We start from the raw sequence: 20,481 nt of genomic DNA, 5'->3' as shown, positions 1-20,481 counted from the left end.
TTAATAAGTAGGGGCTGATTGACCTATTGGGACTATTCTAAGGAGTGTCTGTCTCTGCTGGCTAGAAGAAACAATCTGCTTTCCGAGGAGAAATTCTGTAACTCCCACTCAGTCTCAGAGTAGCTCACATAAAGAAAGCCCTTCTGTTTTTAGACACAGCTCAGTGAAGCTGAGAGAACATGAACTGTGGACTCCTGGGCTTTCTGAGATAGACTATAATTAGAGTTGTTCATTGGAGAATGAAATTTGAGCAAGGGACACTGTTGTTTCAGCCTTTTTACACCAGAGGGCATGAGAGCCATAGCAACATCAAAGTAGGAGACGGGAGAGAGCTGGAATAGGGGGTAAAGCCTGGATGAGAGTGTTGTCGGCAGTAGAAGCATGCCAGAGGAATGCTAGGGACTGGAAAAGAAAGTAAAGCCCAAGAAGTGAATCCCCATCCAAACAAGGGGTCCCTGGTCTCTGCTTCCCTAGCCTCTGGCCAATGTTGCTATTGATGCAGATCCTTACAATCAGAACCCAGTCAGGTGAAAGCAGATCAGCCTGCCCCAAGGAAGGATGAAGTTGGGTCAGGGGATTAAGGAGTGGGGGAAAAAAAGAAAGTAAAAAGTGAATTTTTGCACCTCTAGCCATCTCATGACATCAAGCCCATGATATATAGAGAGTGAGGGGCAGCTAGGTGGTGCAGTGGATAAAGCACCGGCCCTGGAGTCATGAGGACCTGAGTTCAAATCCGACCTCAGACACTTGACACTTACTAGCTGTGTGACCCTGGGCAAGTCACTTAACCCCCATTGCCCTGCAAAAAAATAAAATAAAATAAAATAGATATATAGAGAGTGAGAAAGAAATTGGTCTTTAGATTAGGGGTTGGCAACCTGGGTGATTAATGAAGTAGAACTTCTGGCTTTATATGTCTGGGTCTTCATTTCTGGGTGGGACTCCCTAAGGAGCTCTCCTGGGCCCAGCTCTCTAAGCAGAATTCTCGTGCTTGTGCCTGATGCCAAAGAGGCTAGGAGATCAGACTAAGGCTTCCTGATTACCCCATGAGCAGTAGGACTTCTAGGGCCCTTGCTCCAGGACCTTTCCTAGAATAAGGTTTACCTGTAATCTCATGCTGCCTCAGTTCATTGTACTTGTAGGATTGCTCCAGAGGTTTGATGGAAGAGTGGTAGATCTTTCTTAACCGCTGCATCACCCCTAGGGGTAGAGGAGGAGAAAGGAAAAGGGTCAAACCAGATAGCCTCCAACCTGCTTTAATATGCCAACATAGAGTGGACATACCAATCCTCTGGGTGACCACATTATAACTACCTTGCCAACAGCCGTGGTTTCCAAGTAGCCCCTCCTATACCTATTAATGCTACATCAGATGCACAGATGGAGGGTAGGGGGAGCTCTTTGGTCATTATAACCATATTCCTCATCCCACTGATGTAAATTCCCATCTAGCAACCACACGGCCACACAAAGAATCGTATAATTTTTCAAAGTCATTTACTCCATCTCTCTGCCTCTAGGCCAAACCTTCTCAAAAGTCTCCCAGATCTATTTTTAAAGATCCTCTCAACAGTGTGTTCCAATGCCTGACTTCTGGATTAAAGACTCCATTGGAAAGGCCCAGCCTAACTGAAGTTCCTACCTACCTGTACCCCTTTGTGGGATAGGCATCCCTTCAGCCCAGGCCTTCTGAGGAACGGGGAAGTTTAACCTAAGGGCTTCTGTCCCCCAAAGAAGTTCCTATAGTAAATGGGCATCCCATCTTACTCCTTTCTATCTTTTATACCACAGTGAGGTTTCAAAGACAGATTTCAGTAGAGGAATTATTTAACATCATAAAAAATTTAAGAAATCTCTCCTGGGGAACACTGCTGAAATCCTTTCTTTGTGAGGTTTTTCTTGTCTTCTTAGCAGACCAGACTAAAATCAGCTGTAGCATTTAAGTCAATAGAATAGACCACCCAGCTTCCTGGTCAGTAAAAAGTTTCTCCCTCTGACATCACATAGCAATTTTCCAATGAACCCACCATGCAATGGTGTATATTATGATTATTTGTACTGGGGTCTTATCCCTTTACTAGACTGCAAGTCAAATGAGCGTATAGTGCACTGTATCCAGTAGTCATTCTCTCTACTACTGTTCTCAACGGCTCTTTCCCTACTGTTCTCATGATGCCAACCATGTTTCTGGTTTTGACATCTTTTTAGAGATCAAAATAACTCTAGGGCTAAGTCACTCACTGGACATTGCAAGCCTAGTTCTTGATTATTGATTGATTGAATAACAATTGTCAGGGCAAATCACAGAGGCTGTCTGTATGAAGATGCTTCCAATGCCACCACAGAGACTTACAAGTCTCCCCCCAAACTACATACGTTTGCTTATGCTATTCCCCCTGCCTAGAACATCCTCTCTTCTCCTGTCTGTCTAAAGTATGTATTCATCCTTCAGGGTCCAGCTTAATGAAGATAACCTAGCTCTACAATCCCAAGTTATCTTTCAATTTATTGTGAATTCCTTCAAAATGTATAGACATGGCCCCAGACCACATTTGCTTATGTGTAACCTTGATACATATGCTCCCAGTAGTCATTATTGGGCATCTTTCCTCTCCCTGAAGCTCATCCCAACCTTACCATCCTTACCTGAAAAGTCATCTGCTGGCTTGTCTTCCTTCAGCATCAGGGTTTCCTCTATATGAGAACGGTCCCTTATAGGTGCTTCACTTACATCCTCTGCCTCTTCTGGGAAGAAAAGCATAGCAGGGCATTAGTGTCTCAGGCATGTACCAGTCCTCCTCCAGGAAAGAGACTCAAGATTCTGCTCGCTTCTCCCATACTCTCTTCTTTTTATGGCCTTGGCTCTTCTCTCTAGCCAGCTTTGGCCCCTTCATTCTCATTGTTCTGACAGGAGTCGGCATTGTGGGCTAGACAGAGATGACCATCAACTCCCCACACCTTGTCTGGGCTGATTTCATGGAGTCACTATTCCCCACATAGATAAGACACCTTAAAGTACACTTAAAGATCCTACAAGGCATCAACGTCAGACTCAACTAAAAACAGAAATGGATCTCCACAAGCCATATGTTGACTTAGAAAACCATAAATTAATATCTCCTGATTACATTTTAATCTGGTTCAGACTACACTAGGGAGTTTTTCAGGTGCATGTAGCCTATGGCTGTGACTTTAATACCTTCACTCCTGGGCATGTCTCCTACTTCTCTTGTATTCTCTACATCACTGAGCACTGAGTTGACACTCCAGGAGCTCACTAGATATCTATCCTATGAGTCATACTCGAATCCCTGCATTGAAATCACCAAAGGGTCATCTATGATCCTTACCTGAAGCAGGAATTTCCTCTACAACACCTCAGTTACGTTTGCGTTGAGAGAACTTGAACTGTGGATTTTATAACAAGGTTATTAAAATTAAAAATGGGATTAAGACTGAAGAATGGAGAGGAATCCAATATTTAACCTAAAGTTGTTACAGTCTTGTGCTACATAGCCTCTGGGTTTGAGAGGGCAGGTGATATATAACAAACCTAAAAAGAAACAAGGGTCATATCCCAACCAGGAACAGCAGGTTATTGTTAAACCAATTAAACCTTGCACAGAGGTATAAATCTAGCCCAGTACAGTAGACAGTGAGGGAACCAATATAGCTAGAAGCAGCATGTAGAGGAGAAACAAATAGCAATAATGCCTTATATTTATAGGTCCCTGCAAGGTTTACAGAATACTATACTCAGAACAATTCTATGAGGTTGACTGGGTACTATGGGCAGAGAAGAACTAATATAGCTGGATAGAGTAAGCAGAGAGAGCCAGACACTGAGCATAGCAGGTACTACTGCTGCTGCTGCTGCTGCTGCTGCTGCTACCACTACCACCAATAATAATGATGATGATGACAATAGCTAGTATTTATATAATACTTTAAGGTTTGCAAAGCACTTTACAAACATTATTTTATTTTATCCTCACAATAACTCTGGAAAGTAGATGCTATTATTACCCCCATTTTACAGATGATAAAACTGAAGCATCCAGAGGTTAAGTGATTTGCCCAGGTTCATACAGCTGGTTAAATGTCTGAGGCCCAGTCGGAAGTCAGGAACTCCAGGTCCATGACTCAATCCATGACCACCACCTAGATGCTTTATATACAACTAAACACAGTAGGCAGAATGTGCAGAGTAGGAAAAGGGGTAATGACACAGAAAGACAGGACAGACAAAAGGAAACTAATACATCTTGTCTTACCAGCTGTGTGACCTTGGCCAAGACATTTAAACTCTCTGAACCTCAGTTTCCTTATTTATAAAATGAGGGGTTTAAGGGGCAGCTAGATGGCACAGTGGATAGAGCACCGGCCCTGGAGTCAGGAGTACCTGAGTTCAAATCCGGCCTCAGACACTTAACACTTACTAGCTGTGTGACCCTGGGCAAGTCACTTAACCCCAGTTGCCCCGCAAAAAAAAAAAAACAAAAACAAAAACAAAAAACAAAACAAAATAAAATGAGGGGTTTAGACAATAGCCTCTGAGGTTTCTTGTAGCTCTAAGTCTATGTGTGATTCTATGATATGAGCACATTGGGTAAAAAGGAAACCAATACTTCTGGGTACAGTGAAGAGAAGAAAAACAAGAACTAGGTGACAGAGGAACAAATGCCCCAAAGGCTATTGAGCAGCAGAACAGCCCCTCAGGGCTAAATCTTCCAAAATGGCTAGGGAGGGCTGTCAATCAGTCAAACATGGAACATTCATTCATTTATACCCAGAATAGCTTCTGGCCAAATGGAATTGACCTTACCCCTGATCTTTTAGAACCAAAGTAGGTCCACCTTGACCACCAAAGGATATCAAAGGGTAGAGAGGCCACCGGAAAGCCTTGTTTCTATGGGTCCTGGATTTGCAGTCCAAAAACTCTATCAGGGTCCACAAAGGAGACAGAATTTAATCTTGGTAAATGAGGACTAGCCTCATTTTATTCCAATGAGGCGTGTGCCTAAAAAGTTGCATGTAACTGTGTGATTTGAGAGGACTAACAACGAATCTCTGCCTTCTGGCAGAAAAGTGGTAGACTAAAGGTGCTGAATAAAGTATTCCTTTTCCATACACGGCCAATGTTTTGATTCATCTTATTTAACTGCTCTTTCTTGGTAAAAGGGAGGATTCTATTGGAGGTAGGGAAGAGTCATCAAGTAATAACAATGAAAAAAAAACAGATTGATAACACCCCCTCCCAATAAGTTATATATAAATAAAATGCTATTCTAGGGCATAGGGAGGTATTGTTATTGAAAAATAATCCTACAGAAAAACTTTTTTGGTTGTATGAATGACTCCAATTTTTCCATTCTGAAGTCTTAGATTTTTATAGAGTTATCTTACTTAAAGTGGGGTCCATCTGAACATTTAGATGAGGAAAAGGTCACTGGTTGCCAAAGTTTTTAGATATATTATCCTAAAAACCTCTTCCCTTTCACATCTTATCCTGCCAGTTAATCCATACCACTCACCTATCTATGTTCCCATTGCCACCCTGTGCAGGTAACTGCCTCTGCTGGGTGGCTAAAATGGAAATATCCGCTCCTAAAGCTAACCTTACTTCTCTCCCAAGTGGACCTAACCTCTGATGGGGAGAGACTTAGGGGTGTGGTAAGGCTTAAATGGGATAATGGATGTGAAGTACTTTGCAAACCTTGAAGAGCTATACAAATAACAGTTATTATTATTAGCATACAGTCACCAGGCCTCCAGTCTGGTGATGACTTTATTCCATGAGCTTTCTATTGTCCTCCTGCTAAGCCCAAACAATATTTATAGAGCCATAAAGCATGTACTGGTAAATATTTAACAACAGGGCTGGGGTAGGGAAGAGGAAGAAAAAAGGAAAATACATACCTTTAAGTTTAATTGGCATTATTAACACTTTCTAAAGTATAGACAATAAATAAAACAACAAATCAAGCCCAGATTTGTAGCAACTGCCAATTTCTAAGGTGCCTCCACTGCCTACACAGAATTTAACAAAGGCTGGCAAGCTAGTTAGAGCTGAGTCCAAAACATCTCTGTTATGGGTCCAGTTCTATGCCTCTGCTTCTTTGGGATGGCACGTGATGCCCTTCTGCCCAAAATATCTCCTTTTCACCCACCTGTGATGTCAACCAGTGCCCATCATTAAAATCACTCATATGATAAGGCATTTTCTCCAGATAGTCCTGGTTAAAATACAAATGTGTTATTGGGAATAGGGGTTATCCTCCCCCCTCCCCACCTTTCTATCTATGAATACCCATTAACACACCATCAAGGATGAGTTTATGAGAATAGGTAGCAGCAGGCTTGAAAGTCAGAAAGCAGTCCTATACTAGAAAGGAGCCCAGAACAACAAAGGCAACTGAAAGGAGAAATTCTGTAATCTGTGCATTCACCCTCAGAGAAGCAGGAGACTGGGAAAGAAATGGAACTTTGGGGAAGTTAGGGCAAAGGAACCTTTCTCATTTCTTCCTTTCTCCATCTTGAAATCTTGTGTCCAGACAAAGGGTCCTAAAGGATGACTGGCTTATTTAAGTTCCCCATCCCCCGGGCAGCAGATCAACTGCATGTGTACATCTGAACAGAGGTGGAGAGAGAAGAAATCAGGCTGGTTTGTGATCTGCCTCTCTGGGCTCCCCTAACAAAGGGAGCCAGGTGACTGTCTCCCACCACTTTCCTTGGCAAATGTACAAAGCTGCTTCAGTTCTACTTAGATCCCTGAGAGACCACCACCAACTAAGAGGGCCACCCTGGAGAGAACAACCTCAACTAGCAAATTTGAAGACTAGGCCAAGATGTGCCTGAGGCAAGTCACTTGAAATACTACTTCAGTTCAGTTTTGGTTTTGATTTTTTGGGTTTTGGTGGGAGGGGAGGGTTTGGGGGGCGGGGAGGGGGGAGTGGAGAGATTGCAGAGACAATGATACACCTTGAGGCTGATGTTAGGTGGCCTCCTGGGCTGGGGAGAACAAAGGGACAGGAGCAGAGTGGTGCCAGGCCATCAAGGAGCTAGCTTAGCCAGGAGGAGGAAAACTAATCATTTTTCCTAATGAGATACCATTAAATTCAGCTATTTCTATGATACTGAAGAACCTAAAGGGCTATCCTCATCTGCCCTGGGAGAAAGGTCTGGTTATACCACCCATTCCTGGTTACAGCTCTGCTGGAAAATATATCACTTGATGGGGCAGCTAGGTGGCGCAGTAGATAGAGCACCGGCCCTGGAGTCAGGAGTACCTGAGTTCAGATCCGACCTCAGACACTTAACTCTTATTAGCTGTGTGACCTTGGACAAGTCACTTAACCCCAATTGCCTCACTAAAAAAAAAAAGAAAGAAAAAGAAAATATATCACTTGAGAGGCAGTGTGTTGTAGTGAATAGAATCTTGACTCAGGAAGCCCTGGGTTCAAACTTAACTCTAATACTTTTTAGCTGAGTAAACCTTATTTTTTTTTTTAAGTGAGGCAATTGGGGTTAAGTGACTTGCTCAGGGTCACACAGCTAGTAAGTGTTAAGTATCTGAGGCAGGATTTGAACTCAGGTCCTCCTGACTCCGGGGCCAGTGCTCTATCCACTGTGCCACCTAGCTGCCCCTAAACCTTAATTTCTTTACCTATAAAATGAAGGGGTTGGACCAGGTGGTCTCTAAGACCTCTTATAGCTTTAAATCTGTGATCTGATAACTTCTGAGTAAGGGTCTGGGAGTTGAAATCTGCACCATCCCAGTCACTTGCTTTAGCTAACTTCAGTCTGCGTTGGACTCAAAGAAGCCAAGATCTCTGTGGTTTATGGATCAGAATGATAACTATAACCAGAGTTGTCTAGTCCACCTTAGGGTAAAACTGCACATCTGGCTGTCTTCCAGAAAAGGTGTCACAGTTTGCCACATGTACCTAAAGTCTATCCTAAATCTATCCAACTACAAATTAAAACTTGCTTCCTGGGGGCAGCTAGGTGGCACAGTGGATAAAGCACCGGCCCTGGATTCAGGAGTTCCTGAGTTCAAATCCGGCCTCAGACACTTGACACTTACTGGCTGTGTGACCCTGGGCAAGTCACTTAACCCCCCATTGCCCCGCAAAAAAAACAAAAACAAAAAACTTGCTTCCTTTTCTCGTCCTCAATAAAATTAGAGAACAGCTGTTGATCACCATCAGTACCACATTCCTCCATATACTTTTTGGCTGCCTACTCCCTCTCCCAGATCCCCACTTGCCTTCAGCCTTCTCTTTCCCAAGCTAAACAATCCCCATTCCTGCAGCAAAGCATTTTCCCATCTGGATCCATTTTCTTTCTTTAAAACTCTTTGCCTCAGGGCAGGAAATTTAAACCAGTTGTACTTCCCTAGGAAGGCCAAGGAAGTTCTGAGATGCAGCAGGGAAGAGCAGGAGACAAAAAGGTGCCTGCAGAAGAAGAGCTTTCAAAAAGAGGGTAGAGGTCAAGGTTCCCATGGACCAAGGGGTGAGGAAGAAGGCATAGCCCTGATTCAGTGAACCAATCCCCTCAGTACTAGAGAGACAGAACTGTCTCACCAGCAGAGGGGTGGCACAGGATCCAGCCCAGATAGGGAGGCTCCAAAGGAGCTATCCTTTAGCATCTTCTGCTGAGGAAGGGAAGGAAGGGGAAATAGCAACTCAGTGCCTGCTAGTAGGTCATTCCTTTTCTGAACAAACCTCTGCCTCCTCTATCCCAGGGACCCTTTCTCCCCCTCAAAGTTTTGCCCTTCAGGGCTTCTCAAACTTTCTTGACAAAAGGAGCTGTAAGCAAGTCAAGGCAGGAGAGGGATACTGTAGCTTCCTTGGGATGCAGCTGCCCTCCCAATCCAGAAACCTTTTCTTTCCCTCTAAAATTTGTGCCTTTCTCACACATCCTCCCAGTCAGACTCCTAGAATTTTCCTTCCTATGAGAAATCAGGGCCAGAATATACCCAGAAGAATCATGGGCTCCCCCCTTTCAGCTGCTCATCCTAAGAAATGAGACCAGGGTCCTCTGCTCCAGATGAGCTGGTTCATCCATTCTTCTTAGGGAAACCAAACTTCAACAACCGGGCTGAAAGAACACAGAACTAGGAGGAGTCAGGACACCTGCTCTGATACAGATTGGGCTTCTGTTTTTTCCTCTGTAAGATGAGGGGGATTGGATAAGGTGGCTTCTTAAGTCCCTTCTATGAATCTTATGAGATCTGAGTTGCATGATTTAACCTCAGCTCACCCTCAATTTCACAGCCTTCCTTGCTCTGCAACATTGGACATGTTACGTGCCCTCTTGTTTTTGTTTGTTTTTTCTTTTTTTTAGTGAGGCAGCTGGGGTTAGGTGACTTGCCCAGGGTCACACAGCTAGTAAGTGTTAAGTGTCTGAGGCCAGATTTGAAGTCAGGTGCTCCTGACTCCAGGGCCGGTGCTCTATCCACTGCGCCACCTAGCTGCCCCCACGTGCCCTCTTAAAGACCTCAGTTTTCTCCCCTCTAAAATAAAGGAGTTGGAATAAATGATACCTAACATCCCTTGAGACCTAACATAATATTTAGAGAGCTAGAGATTGGTTGGTTTGGGTTTTTTTGTTTGTTTGTTTGAGGTTGTGGGGAGGGTGTAGTATGGTCAAGCTTTCTTTTAATGCATTCATTAAAAAAAAAAAACACCATTTCTCTGTTGGCTGTAAGCATTGCAACTCCATCCCCTACCCCATCCCCAGTAACATAGTGGGTCCTTTGATGCCAACTTTAAAAAAAAAATCTGGCCTTATAACCTAGTTGTCAAGAATACAATAGAGAGGGGCAGCTAGGTGGTGCAGTGGCTAGAGCACCGGCACTGGAGTCAGGAACCCCTGAGTTCAAATCCGGCCTCAGACACTTAACACTTACTAGCTGTGTGACCCTGGGCAAGTCACTTAACCCCAATTGCCTCACCAAAAAAAAAGAAAAAGAAAAAAATACAATAAAGAAACAGAATAAGGTCTGAACTGTGATTTCACTGATATAGAAAATTCCCTCTACCAAGGCAGGTAGGCACCTTCTCTGTAATTTATAGTCCTAGTGAGTTGCCTGGGGCACTAAGAGGTTAGGTGACTTGCCCAGGGTCATCTAACCTATATGTTTCAGAGGTGATACTTGAACTCAGAACTTCCTAACTCCAAGACCAGTTCTCTATCCACCATGACAATTTGCCTCTCTGGAATTACTTGATGGTCTGTGTCCTAGGGGAAGGCAGGTGTCAGCTAGCTCAGCAGTGGCCTTGACTTCTTCCAGGAATTCTGCCTCACTGCACAGGGTACTGTTCAAACCCCCTTACACCCTACCAAAACTGAGGGCGCCCTTTCTTCCTCTTGCTTTAGGAGCAGTTTGTAACGCTTGCCCCAGCTGCAAAAACTCCCTAGCAGAGGTTACAGGGATCCTCATGTCACTCCCTCCACTCCTTCCTGCCTACAGGGTCAATAGCAAATGCCTACACCATTGGGAGGACTGGGGCCCTATTTCAACCTAGGAATATTAGGGCTTCCTCCCCTGAGGGGATAACTGTCAGGATCCCCTCACCCTGCCCCCTGCCTGAGGAACCTGGAACTTCTGAGTCTTCAGGAGCTGAGGCTGCCTCTTCTGGGCTCGATTTGACTGCTTCATCCTCATGGCCTGTGGTTCCTGGCTCTTCCTGGGTAGCCTCAATTTCCCCAGAAACCTCCCTTTCTTCTTCTGAGCTGACTTCCCCAGCCTCTTCTTCGGAATTCTCCTCAGACTGGTGTCCTTCCTCATCCTCTCCTCCTTGTTCTTCAGAGGATGCTTCCTCCAACTCCTGACTGGTTACTTGTGAAGTCTGATTTTCAGGAGAGAGCGACTCAGCCTCCAGCCCTGCACCAGCGACGTCAACGTCTTCAGACTTGCCACTGTCCTCGGCTGGGGCCCAGCTCTCTCTATTTTGATCTTCCTCCAAGGTTCCCTGGGGTTCTTCTCCCTGAGCCTCAGTCACTTCTCCTGTCCCAGCCTCCGGCTCTTGTTCTCCTTCCTTAGGCCCTTCTGCATCAGCATCAGCCTTGGGTAACTCATTTTCCTGTGTCATTTCTGTCTCCTTGACTCCTGGGGCCTCTTGAGACCCTTGGTCTCCATTTTCTCTCCCAGGATCCTGACCGCCATCATGCTCTGAGCTGGGAGAGGACTCAGGTTCTAGGGCTGCTATTTCTTCTTCTCCCAGGGCCTCTCCTGGGTCTTCAGTGGCCTCCCCATCCACTTCTGCTGGGCCTCCAGCCTCTCCTGCACTAGAAGGTTCTGGGCCTCCCTCAGTCACAACCTCCCCACTCAAGGGGCTAGCCCCAACCCCTTCCCTTTCTGAACCACCTCCCTCCATAAGCTCCTGCTGCTTTTCCTCCAGGGATCCTCCTTTTCCTTCTTCAGCACTAGCCTCTGTCTCTTGCCCTCCAGCACCATCTCCCTCCATGAGTTCCTGCTGCTTGTCCTGCAGAGAGGCCTCTTTTCCTTCTTCAGGGGCTTCCTCTTCCCTTCCAGCTCCAGCCTCTTCAGCAGCTTCCCAGGGAAGAGCTGGCTCTAAGGTAGAGGTATTAGCTTCAGGGTCAGGAGCAGGGCTTCCGTGGCCTTCAGTGTCAGGAGGGGGCCCAGGATCCCCCCCAGCCTCTCTCCTCTCCCAATTCTCAGCCTCACTGTCATCTGTGTAATGGAGCTGCAGGTTCTTCTCTGGAGGGACTGGGTCTGCATAAAGTGCCCTCTCCTCCTCTAGACTTGGATCTCCAGCTGAGAATTGATTCTCCAACAAATTGGCAACATCTTCCGTGCCACCCGAGGCAGAGACTTGCAGTTCTAAACGATTAGAACATGATCAGTCAGTTTCACAGGGTTGGCACTTGGTCTGCTCCTCAAAAAAGCCTAACTAGGGGGCAGCTAGGTGGCACAGTGGGTAAAGCACTGGCCCTGGATTCAGGAGGACCCAAGTTCAAATCCAGCCTCAGACACTTGACACTTACTAGCTGTGTGACCCTGGGCAAGTCACTTAACCCTCATTGCCCTGAAAAAAAAAATAAAGCCTAACTATATCTAGCTCTCACCTTCAAGGTATGAGGAGTTAGTTGGTATGCATAATACCCTAGGGTCTTACCCTTACTAGCTCATTTTATTCTCATAACAATCTTTGAGGTAGACAGGAAAGATGTTATTAGCCTCCCACTTTACAAGAGGTCTAAACTGATGTAAAAAAGAGGTTAAATGAATTTAACTTTTAATTTAATAGACTGTAAGTTCTTTGAAGGCAAGAACAATTTTTTCTGTTTTTTTTCTATTGTATTACCAGATGCCTTGCACACAATTGACACTTAATAAATGTTGTTGTATTGAATTGTGCAGCAGAAGTGGAAGTAAAACATAGCTCTCTAGCTTAGAGGTCAGCCCCTAACCCAAGGTACTTTCCATGAGATCCCTGTCACTGCAACAGTACATGGGAATCTGTGTATGGCAAATAAGTCTTTCTAAAAGGGTTTTATGATTGGCTCAACACCAACAGGACCTGCCAAATTGTTGAAAGAACATTTACTTATTATGTTCCGCCCCTGTAGGTTCTAGGGTCATTTACCTTGCTATTTCTTTTTAATATATTTATCCACAAATGGTTGAAAACAGGTGTTTGCAAGCATGATTATCTCAGGTTACACATCAAAACACTTAGGGGATTACTTAGTAGGTCTCAGCCTCATCAAGTCACACACAGCCTCTGGTAGCCTTTAGGGCAAGTATTTCATTAGGCCTCTGCTCTAGCCCCTGATTGAACCCAGCAGGGGAGGTAAGGTATGTTTAAAAAAAAAAAATGCAAGAAAGAGAGTTCCCCATGGCCTGGGCTCTAGAAGCCAATCTTCTAAAGGAATGCTCTCTAAGGCCTCTAGACTTGCTAGAAAGGTGAAAGTGTGAGAAGAGCAATCAGAAAAAAAAGAAAAACAAACTTCAGCCCCAATGAACTCTCCTCCTATGGGGGAACTTGGGTAGGAATGGCCAGTTAGAATAAACAGACCTTCCCCAGTCTTGGGGCTCCTTGGAGCCCTGATATCCCTATGTTAGGCAAATGTTATGGGCCCAGGCCACCCCAGAAGTCCTCTGGGGTACATCAAAGAACCTTCTCCTTGAGAAACTAAACCAAAGGACAGACACACCTAAAGAGATAAGTGGAACCTGATCAAGACTGAGCTAGCTCCGGGACCACCACCCTTCATTCCAGTCTCCCTCACCCCTGGAGAGATAAGATTAGGTGTGGCTGCTGCCTTTGTGGCAGAAGGAGGAGAGAGAGATGGCTTGAGAGATCTGCAGCCACCCCTTGATGGAGGAGGCAAAAAGGGGTTAATAGAAAAACCTAAGATCCAAGCTTTAATTCAGGCATGAGCTCCAAAAGGGAGTTAGACCCCAGTTAATGGATAACTTATGCTAGGTTCTTGTACCCACAGAAATCAGTCCCCATAACAGGAACAGAGGGAAAGAGGCCATGATGACCTCTAAATGACAACAGTATAGAAATTCTAATGAAAAATGGATATATTTTGAAACTAGCCATGGGAATCAGAAAGAGACATGCACAAAAAAGGCCAAATTTGTCCCCAGATTCACCTTATGACATGTAAACCCCCCAAAACACACCTCCACTGAAAAAGGTACCGCCTCAGGGGTTGGCTTAGGACCCCATGAACTCCAAATTAGGATAAGCCCTCCCCTGTAACACCCCTAGGTGGAGAGTATTATAATAAGTAGGACAGGCCTTCCCCTGTACCTCCCCAAGGTGGAGATTATTATAATAAGACTGATAATCAATTTATCCATACTATAAATATAACTGGGGGCAGCTAGGTGGTGCAGTAGATAGAGCACTGGCCCTGGAGTCAGGAGGACCTGTGTTCAAACCCAGCCTCAGACACTTGATACATACTAGCTGTGTGACCCTGGGCAAGTCACTTAACCCTCATTGCCCCACAAAAAATAAATAAATAAAAATAACTGTCTTTCCTTTCACTACTGGAGAGATACCTTTCCAATATTCTGGTTCTCTCCCTGTGGTCACCCACAGTATTGCAATAAAACTTGGGAAACTGAGTCACTGAGTCTTGTAATTCTTTTGGGACATTCAATTTGACCCTAAGTTCCATCCCACATTACCCTCACCCAATTCCCCAAGATACCACCAGTGGGGAATGGTCCTCCCTCAATAAGGGAACTTTCCACAGTCAGATGATCACCCCCATCAGTCCTCTATAAAAGTATCTGCCTGTCTCTTGCTCAAGGAGATTGGTACCTCAGAGCCATGCTCTGTGCCATGCCTTCTCCCCATGAGAAGAAGTCCAAGGATTTCTCTCTTGGTTTCCCTTCCCCAGCCTCTAAATAAACTATTATCTTATTCTATTGGATTTGTGTGCAAGAGGGTGTAATTCTTTAAAGAAGAATTCCTAAGGACCCCCAACCCCTACCCCTATCCCCAAACCCCCTACTCTATTTCCCCACAACACAAACATGCCTAGGCCCACCTGAGATCCCAGACCCTAGGTTGCTATGACAGCATCTTGATTTCACTTCTCTCCTCCACTTCTGATCCCCAGATAGGGCCTGGGGAACCATGCTGGCCTTCCTGGGATGAGGATGCTCTTCTGCTGCAGACAGAGCCACCCCTGTGATCTGGTATTCCCTAACTTGTCTCTTTAGACCTGGGGCACCAAAATCCAGGCTCAATCCTGAAGGCCTGAAGCTGTTTGGGAGGAATAATTTTTCAATAGACTCTTTAGGGTCCAAAGTTCTGGAAGAAGGTTTTAGTTAACTTTGACAATAAGAATAACAATAATCTAATCTATTTGCATAGCTCTTTGAACTTTCCCAAGGTCTTAGCATCCATTCTCTCCTTGGATCCTTCTAATATTCCCTTGAGAAAAACAGGGGATTGTTTTCTCCATTGAACAGAGGAGGCTGACACCCAGAGAGGTGAAAGATTCCTCTGAGGTCACACAGATATTTAGTAGGAGAACAAGAACTAGAAGATTAGGTCTTCTGACTTCTAGAGTCAGTGTACTTTCCATGATACCAGCTGTCGGTCTGATACCTCTCTATCCCTCTTTTAGCATCCCCTCCTATCTGGTATTTAGTGCCCTAAAGTTACCTAGGATACCATATTTGAATCTCAATGCCCTCAAGTTGCTTCCTGATCCTTCTCCACCATTAAAGCTTACCTGTCCCAAATTCTAGTCCTCCAGGAAATAAACTAAGCCACATTAAGGTGTTAATGGCTTACTCTCTTACCCTCTTGGATCACAAGAATTATAGAAGAATAGAATGTCAAAGCCAGAAGGAGCCTTAGGGATCATCCATCCCAACCCTATTTTATAAATTCAGAAATAGGCCCAGATTGTTGAGATACCTGTCCATCTTAACAGGGGCCTTAAAGAGACAAAACCCCTCCAAAAATGGATTGTAAATGGTGAAATCCTCTGGCACTCTAGTAAGCTGGAGGAACGGAAGAGTTTTGATTTGCCAGAGGAACAAGAGGGGCTTTTGGTTCTTCCCCAAATCCTACCACAAAGGTTGTAACCATCCAACTACATGTAAGCCAGCCCTAGAACATGCTAGAGGATGCTAATCCTTTTGCCCCATCTCCAGTTCTCATGGGGCCTAGCATTTACTCCTGGGGTAGCCAGTGCTTGGGGTTTTCTCCAGGGGAGCTCTTGGTTGTGAAAGCAGTACTGTGAGGTAAAGCAACATGTATTAGACTAGGGCTTGGGAGACTTGGGCTCTAGTAGCAGTTCTGTCACTAATTCCATGTGGAGACAGGAAGAGCTGGATTCAAATCATGCTTTAGACTCTTTTTTTTTTTTTGGTGAGGCAATTGGGGTTAAGTGACTTGCCTAGGGTCACACAGCTAATAAGTATAAAGTGTCTTGAGGTCGGATTTGAACTCAGATCCTCCTGAATCCAGGGCCGGTGCTCTATCCACTGCGCCGCCTAGCTGCCCTGTGCTTTAGACTCTTACTAGCTACAATGACCCTGGGCAAGTCACCTAACCTCACTGGGTCCCAGTTTTTTCTTCTGTAAAGAGAGAGGGTCAGATTTAATGACCTCTAAGGACCCTTCTAGCTTTAAATGTTTGATCTTATAACCTCTCTAGGTCTAGGTTTCCTCAATTCTTTAAAAAAAAATTTTTTTTTAAAGGAGTGGGGGAGGGGGGAGGAGGAAGTTGAATCTGTAAGGTCCTTTCCAGTGCTGTGGTCCTAAGCCCCATTTCCCCATTGCCCCGTTGCCCCGTTGCCCCATATCACCCTGAGGGGAGGAGGTGGAGAGAAATTGACTATGAGGGAATGGAAAATGGCAAACCTCCCTCTTGATTTCCATGCACCTGGTCTGCCCTGGGGCCAGAGGAGGGGGAGGAAAGCCAAACTTCATTTACTTCCCAGTCCTGGAGCTACAGCTCCTGGAAGCATGCAGCCTGTTCCCTTACACATTTGCCTGGGGAAGTCAGTACTGGTTAGTCATTCATTTGTTAAGTCCCTACTATGTGTGATACGTAACAATAAGCACAGCCACGGAGACAAAGCTAAACAAGACAAAGTCCTCACTCTCAAAGAGCTTCCTATCCAGTGGAGGTGATCAGACACATACTCAAGGAAATAGAATTCAAAATAGAATGTGACAAATGTATAAGGAGAGTGAAATGAGCTATGAAAGCAGATAAGGGAGAGATCAAGGTGGAAGTATCTTGGTAAAGTAGAAAGAACTCCTGAGCTAGGGGACCTAGATGCAGATCTTACCACTGACAATTTACTAGATGAATGACCTTAAGCAGTTCACCTCCCTTAACCTCCTTGGATCTCAGTTTCCTCATCTATAAAATGAGAGGATTAGACTATCTAGCTTCCAAGCTCTCTTCCACCTCTAACCCTTATTTCCAAAAGCTCAGACATGAGAAAGCATAGGATCTCCCTGGGAGGGTCGTGTGTCGAGAGTAGGGCTTCTTAAACTTTTTCCACTGGAGACCTCTTTTCCACCTGGGAAATCTTTACACAACCCCATATGGGGTCATGAGCCACAGTTTAAGAAGCTGAGCTCTAGAGCATAGAACATATGTAAAGGGAAAAAAAGCTGGAGAGAGCAGATAGAAATTAGGGAGGGCTTGGAATTCCAGGTTAAGATAGGTGTGGTCAGTCCCTTTATCCATGACCTTACCACTTAGGTTGCACCTCTATGCCTACCATTCTTTTTTTGTTTGTTTGTTTTTTGTTTTGTTTTTTGCAGGGCAACGAGGGTTAAGTGACTTGCCCAGGGTCACACAGCTAGTAAGTGTCAAGTGTCTGAGGCCGAATTTGAACTCAAGTCGTCCTGACTCCAGGGCCAGTACTCTAACCACTGCGCCACCTAGCTGCCCCTGTGCCTACCATTCTTTTTTTTTTTTTTTTTTTTTTTTTAGTGAGGCAATGGGGGTTAAGTGACTTGCCCAGGGTCACACAGCTAGTAAGTGTGAAATGTCTGAGGCCGCATTTGAACTCAGGTACTCCTCACTCCAGGGCCGGTGCTCTATCCACTGCGCCACCTAGCTGCCCCCTGTACCTACCATTCTTAAGTGGTCACCTCACTGAGGTGGTTTAGCCAGCATTCTTGCCAGACCCCAGTAAGGTTCTGGGATAACAAGAATAGCCCTGGCCAATGGTTGTGGGTGCATAAGAATGTAGCAACTACCTGCCAAGATCCCAGGATTATTAGAAGAACCCCTTCTCTGACTAGTACTTGTCCTCACTTTAGGAACTCCTCCAATTCTCCATGTAACAGGAGAGCCCAAAATCAAGCTGCGCAAGGTAGAGGGGAAGGAGAAGGTTGTGCTCTTCTACAGATGAATAATTCCTACAAAGAGCCCCTCAAAACCTAAGGACAACTCCTTACCTCCCAAACTAGGTTCCCCCTTGAAGGTTCAGAGATAATTTTGATGGAGGAAAGGAAGGTAAATGTGTTTAGGTTGATCACCTAAGTGTGATATCAACAAAAATACAAACATTCAAAAAACTAGCTAAATCTATAAGGGGAATCAGGGAGGAATGCTTCAAACATCTAAGCGGTGAGGTTTTTATCAGATGAGAAATCTCTCAGTACCCTCAAAAGCTGCAGACACAGGAAGCCTGGATTCTAGTCTCAGCTGTGCCACGAACATGTCAAGTGTCTGTAGATATGTTGCCTCAATTCTTGATTTCCCCACTATGTAAAAGCTGGTGAAGAAATGGTTTAATGGCCAGACCCAAACAGTGGTTTTGTATCACCTTGAAAGGAGGTTTCCAGTGGAGTACTGCAGGAATCTGTACTCAGCTCTGTCAGGTCTTGAACATTTTCATCAATTACTTGACTGAAAGCATGGCTGGTATGTTTGCCAAATTTGCAAAACTGGGATAGAGAGCTGGCACCCTACATAACAGAGTTAAGATCCAAAAAGATCTTAAACAAGCTAGAAAAATGGGTTGAATCTAATAAGATGAAATTTAGTAGATATATACATAAAATTTTGCAATTCAAAAAACCAACTTTACATAAGAGAAGCAGGTAGTCTGAAAAAGATCCAGGGCTTTTAGTGACTACAAGCTCAACATGTCAGTGATAGCTATGGCAGCCAAGATAGTTAATACAACCTGAGGCTGCATTAAGAGAGACAGTGGCTAAGACTGGAGAGATGGGAACAGCTAGGTGATGCAGTGGATAGAGCACTGGCCCTGGATTCAGGAGGACCTGAGTTCAAATCCAGCCTCAGGCACTTAACACTTACTAGCTGTGTGACCCTAGGCAAGTCACTTAAACTCAATGCCTCACCAAAAAAAAAAACAAAAAAACTGGAGAGATGGAAGTCCTACCATATTTTGCTCTGGTCAGACCACACTTGGCACACTGGGTTCAGTTCTGGATACACATTTTAGGAAGGACTTTAATAAATTAGAAGAGGGTGACCAGGATAGTGTAAAGCCTCTGATTCCTGTCATAGTAGAGATTGGTGGGAGGAACAAGGGATGCTTAGTTTAAAGAAGAGATGATTTAGGAGGAACATGATCACTGTCTTCAAGTGAAGGGATGCCATATGGAATAGGAATTAAACATGTTCTTTTTTTTTTTTTTAAACGGGGCAATGGGGGTTAAGTGACTTGCCCAGGGTCACACAGCTAGTAAGTGTCAAGTGTCAGAGGCCGGATTTGAACTCAGGTACTCCTGAACCCAGGGCCAGTGCTTTATCCACTGCGCCACCTAGCTGCCCCCCCCCTTTTTTTTTTTTTTAATTTTTTTTTGGTAGTTGAGTCTCCCTTTTTTTTTTTTTCAGGGCAATGAGAGTTAAGTGACTTGCCTAGGGTCACACAGCTAGTAAGTGTCAAGTGTCTGAGGCTGGATTTGAACCCAGCTACTCCTGAATCCAGGGCCAGCGCTTTACCACTGCGCCATCTAGCTGCCCCAACATGTTCTTCTAAGCTCCAAAGGCCACAAATAGGAGCAGTGGAAGGAAGATACAAAAATGCTAGTTTAATCATTTAAATTTTTTTTTCTAATTGTAACATATTTTTATTTTGCTAAATATTTTCCAATTACATATAAAAATTTTAACATTCATTTAGTTTAGTCTTGATATAAGGGAAGTAGCCTTAATAATTGTGCTATAACCAAAAGTGGTCAAGGGTTTTTTAAGAAGGGAGGGGGCGGGGCAGCTAGGTGGCACAGTGGATAGAGCACTGGCCCTGGAGTCAGGAGGACCTGAGTTCAGATCTGGCCTCAGACACTTGGCACTTGCTAGCTGTGTGACCCTGGGCAAGTCGCTTAACCCCAATTGCCTCGCTAAAAAAACAAAAAACAAAAAACAAAAAAAACAAAAAAAAAAGAAGGGAGGGGGCTTCAAGCAAAGGCTAGATAACCACTTGCCAAATAAATCACAGAAGACTGTTGCTCAGGTCTGGGTTGGACTAGGTGGCCTGTGAGGTCCCTTCTAACTCAGAAATACTGCCTATTCAGCTCATTTCTGCCTTGTCTACCACGTGGAAAGCTTAGGTTGATTAAATGAGAAGGTACAGATGAAAGAATTTGGGAAAATATACATTTCAACACAAATATGTTAATTATTATAACACAAGAAAAAAGAATTAAAGTTTTAGCTTGGCTTCTTGCTAGTTGGGTAACTATAAGCAAAGGAGTTAACCTCTAAGCCTCAATTTCCTCATCTGTAAAAGTGGAGGGGGGTGGTGAACTAGGTCTTTTCCAGCTCCAACATTCTGTTTCTATAAATAACCACACAGGAGCTGACCCAGTGTAGCAATATCAGTCCTGCACACCTCACAGAGTTCTTGCAAGAATTAGAATGGCAGGATCAAATGACATTTCATATGCAAAAGTGCTTTGAAAACTATAAAGAAAAAGAAACAGTGTGAAATAATAGAAAGTACATTGGGCTTAAAGTTAATAGACCTGGG

General features: G+C 44.5%; 1 protein-coding gene across 2 annotated transcripts in view; it reads right to left on the bottom strand.

Annotated features, from left to right (window-relative positions):
* SRL (sarcalumenin) overlaps positions 1–20,481 on the bottom strand; it is a 70,111-nt gene that overhangs the window by 12,784 nt on the left and 36,846 nt on the right. The window contains exons 2-4 of one of the 2 annotated variants that reach the window (XM_043976774.1): positions 10,604–11,851; positions 2,647–2,745; positions 1,105–1,200 (exon numbers count right to left, since the gene is read on the bottom strand). In XM_043976774.1, the coding sequence (XP_043832709.1) occupies positions 1,105–1,200; positions 2,647–2,745; positions 10,604–11,851 (1,443 nt within the window). The remainder of the gene's footprint in view (positions 1–1,104; positions 1,201–2,646; positions 2,746–10,603; positions 11,852–20,481) is intronic. The other variant, XM_043976775.1, reaches the window with a different exon arrangement.

The sequence above is a fragment of the Dromiciops gliroides genome, chromosome 1 (genome assembly GCF_019393635.1).
Source record: "Dromiciops gliroides isolate mDroGli1 chromosome 1, mDroGli1.pri, whole genome shotgun sequence".
NCBI classification, from domain to species: Eukaryota; Metazoa; Chordata; class Mammalia; order Microbiotheria; family Microbiotheriidae; genus Dromiciops; species Dromiciops gliroides.
This window is presented reverse-complemented; position numbering and strand designations above follow the sequence as displayed.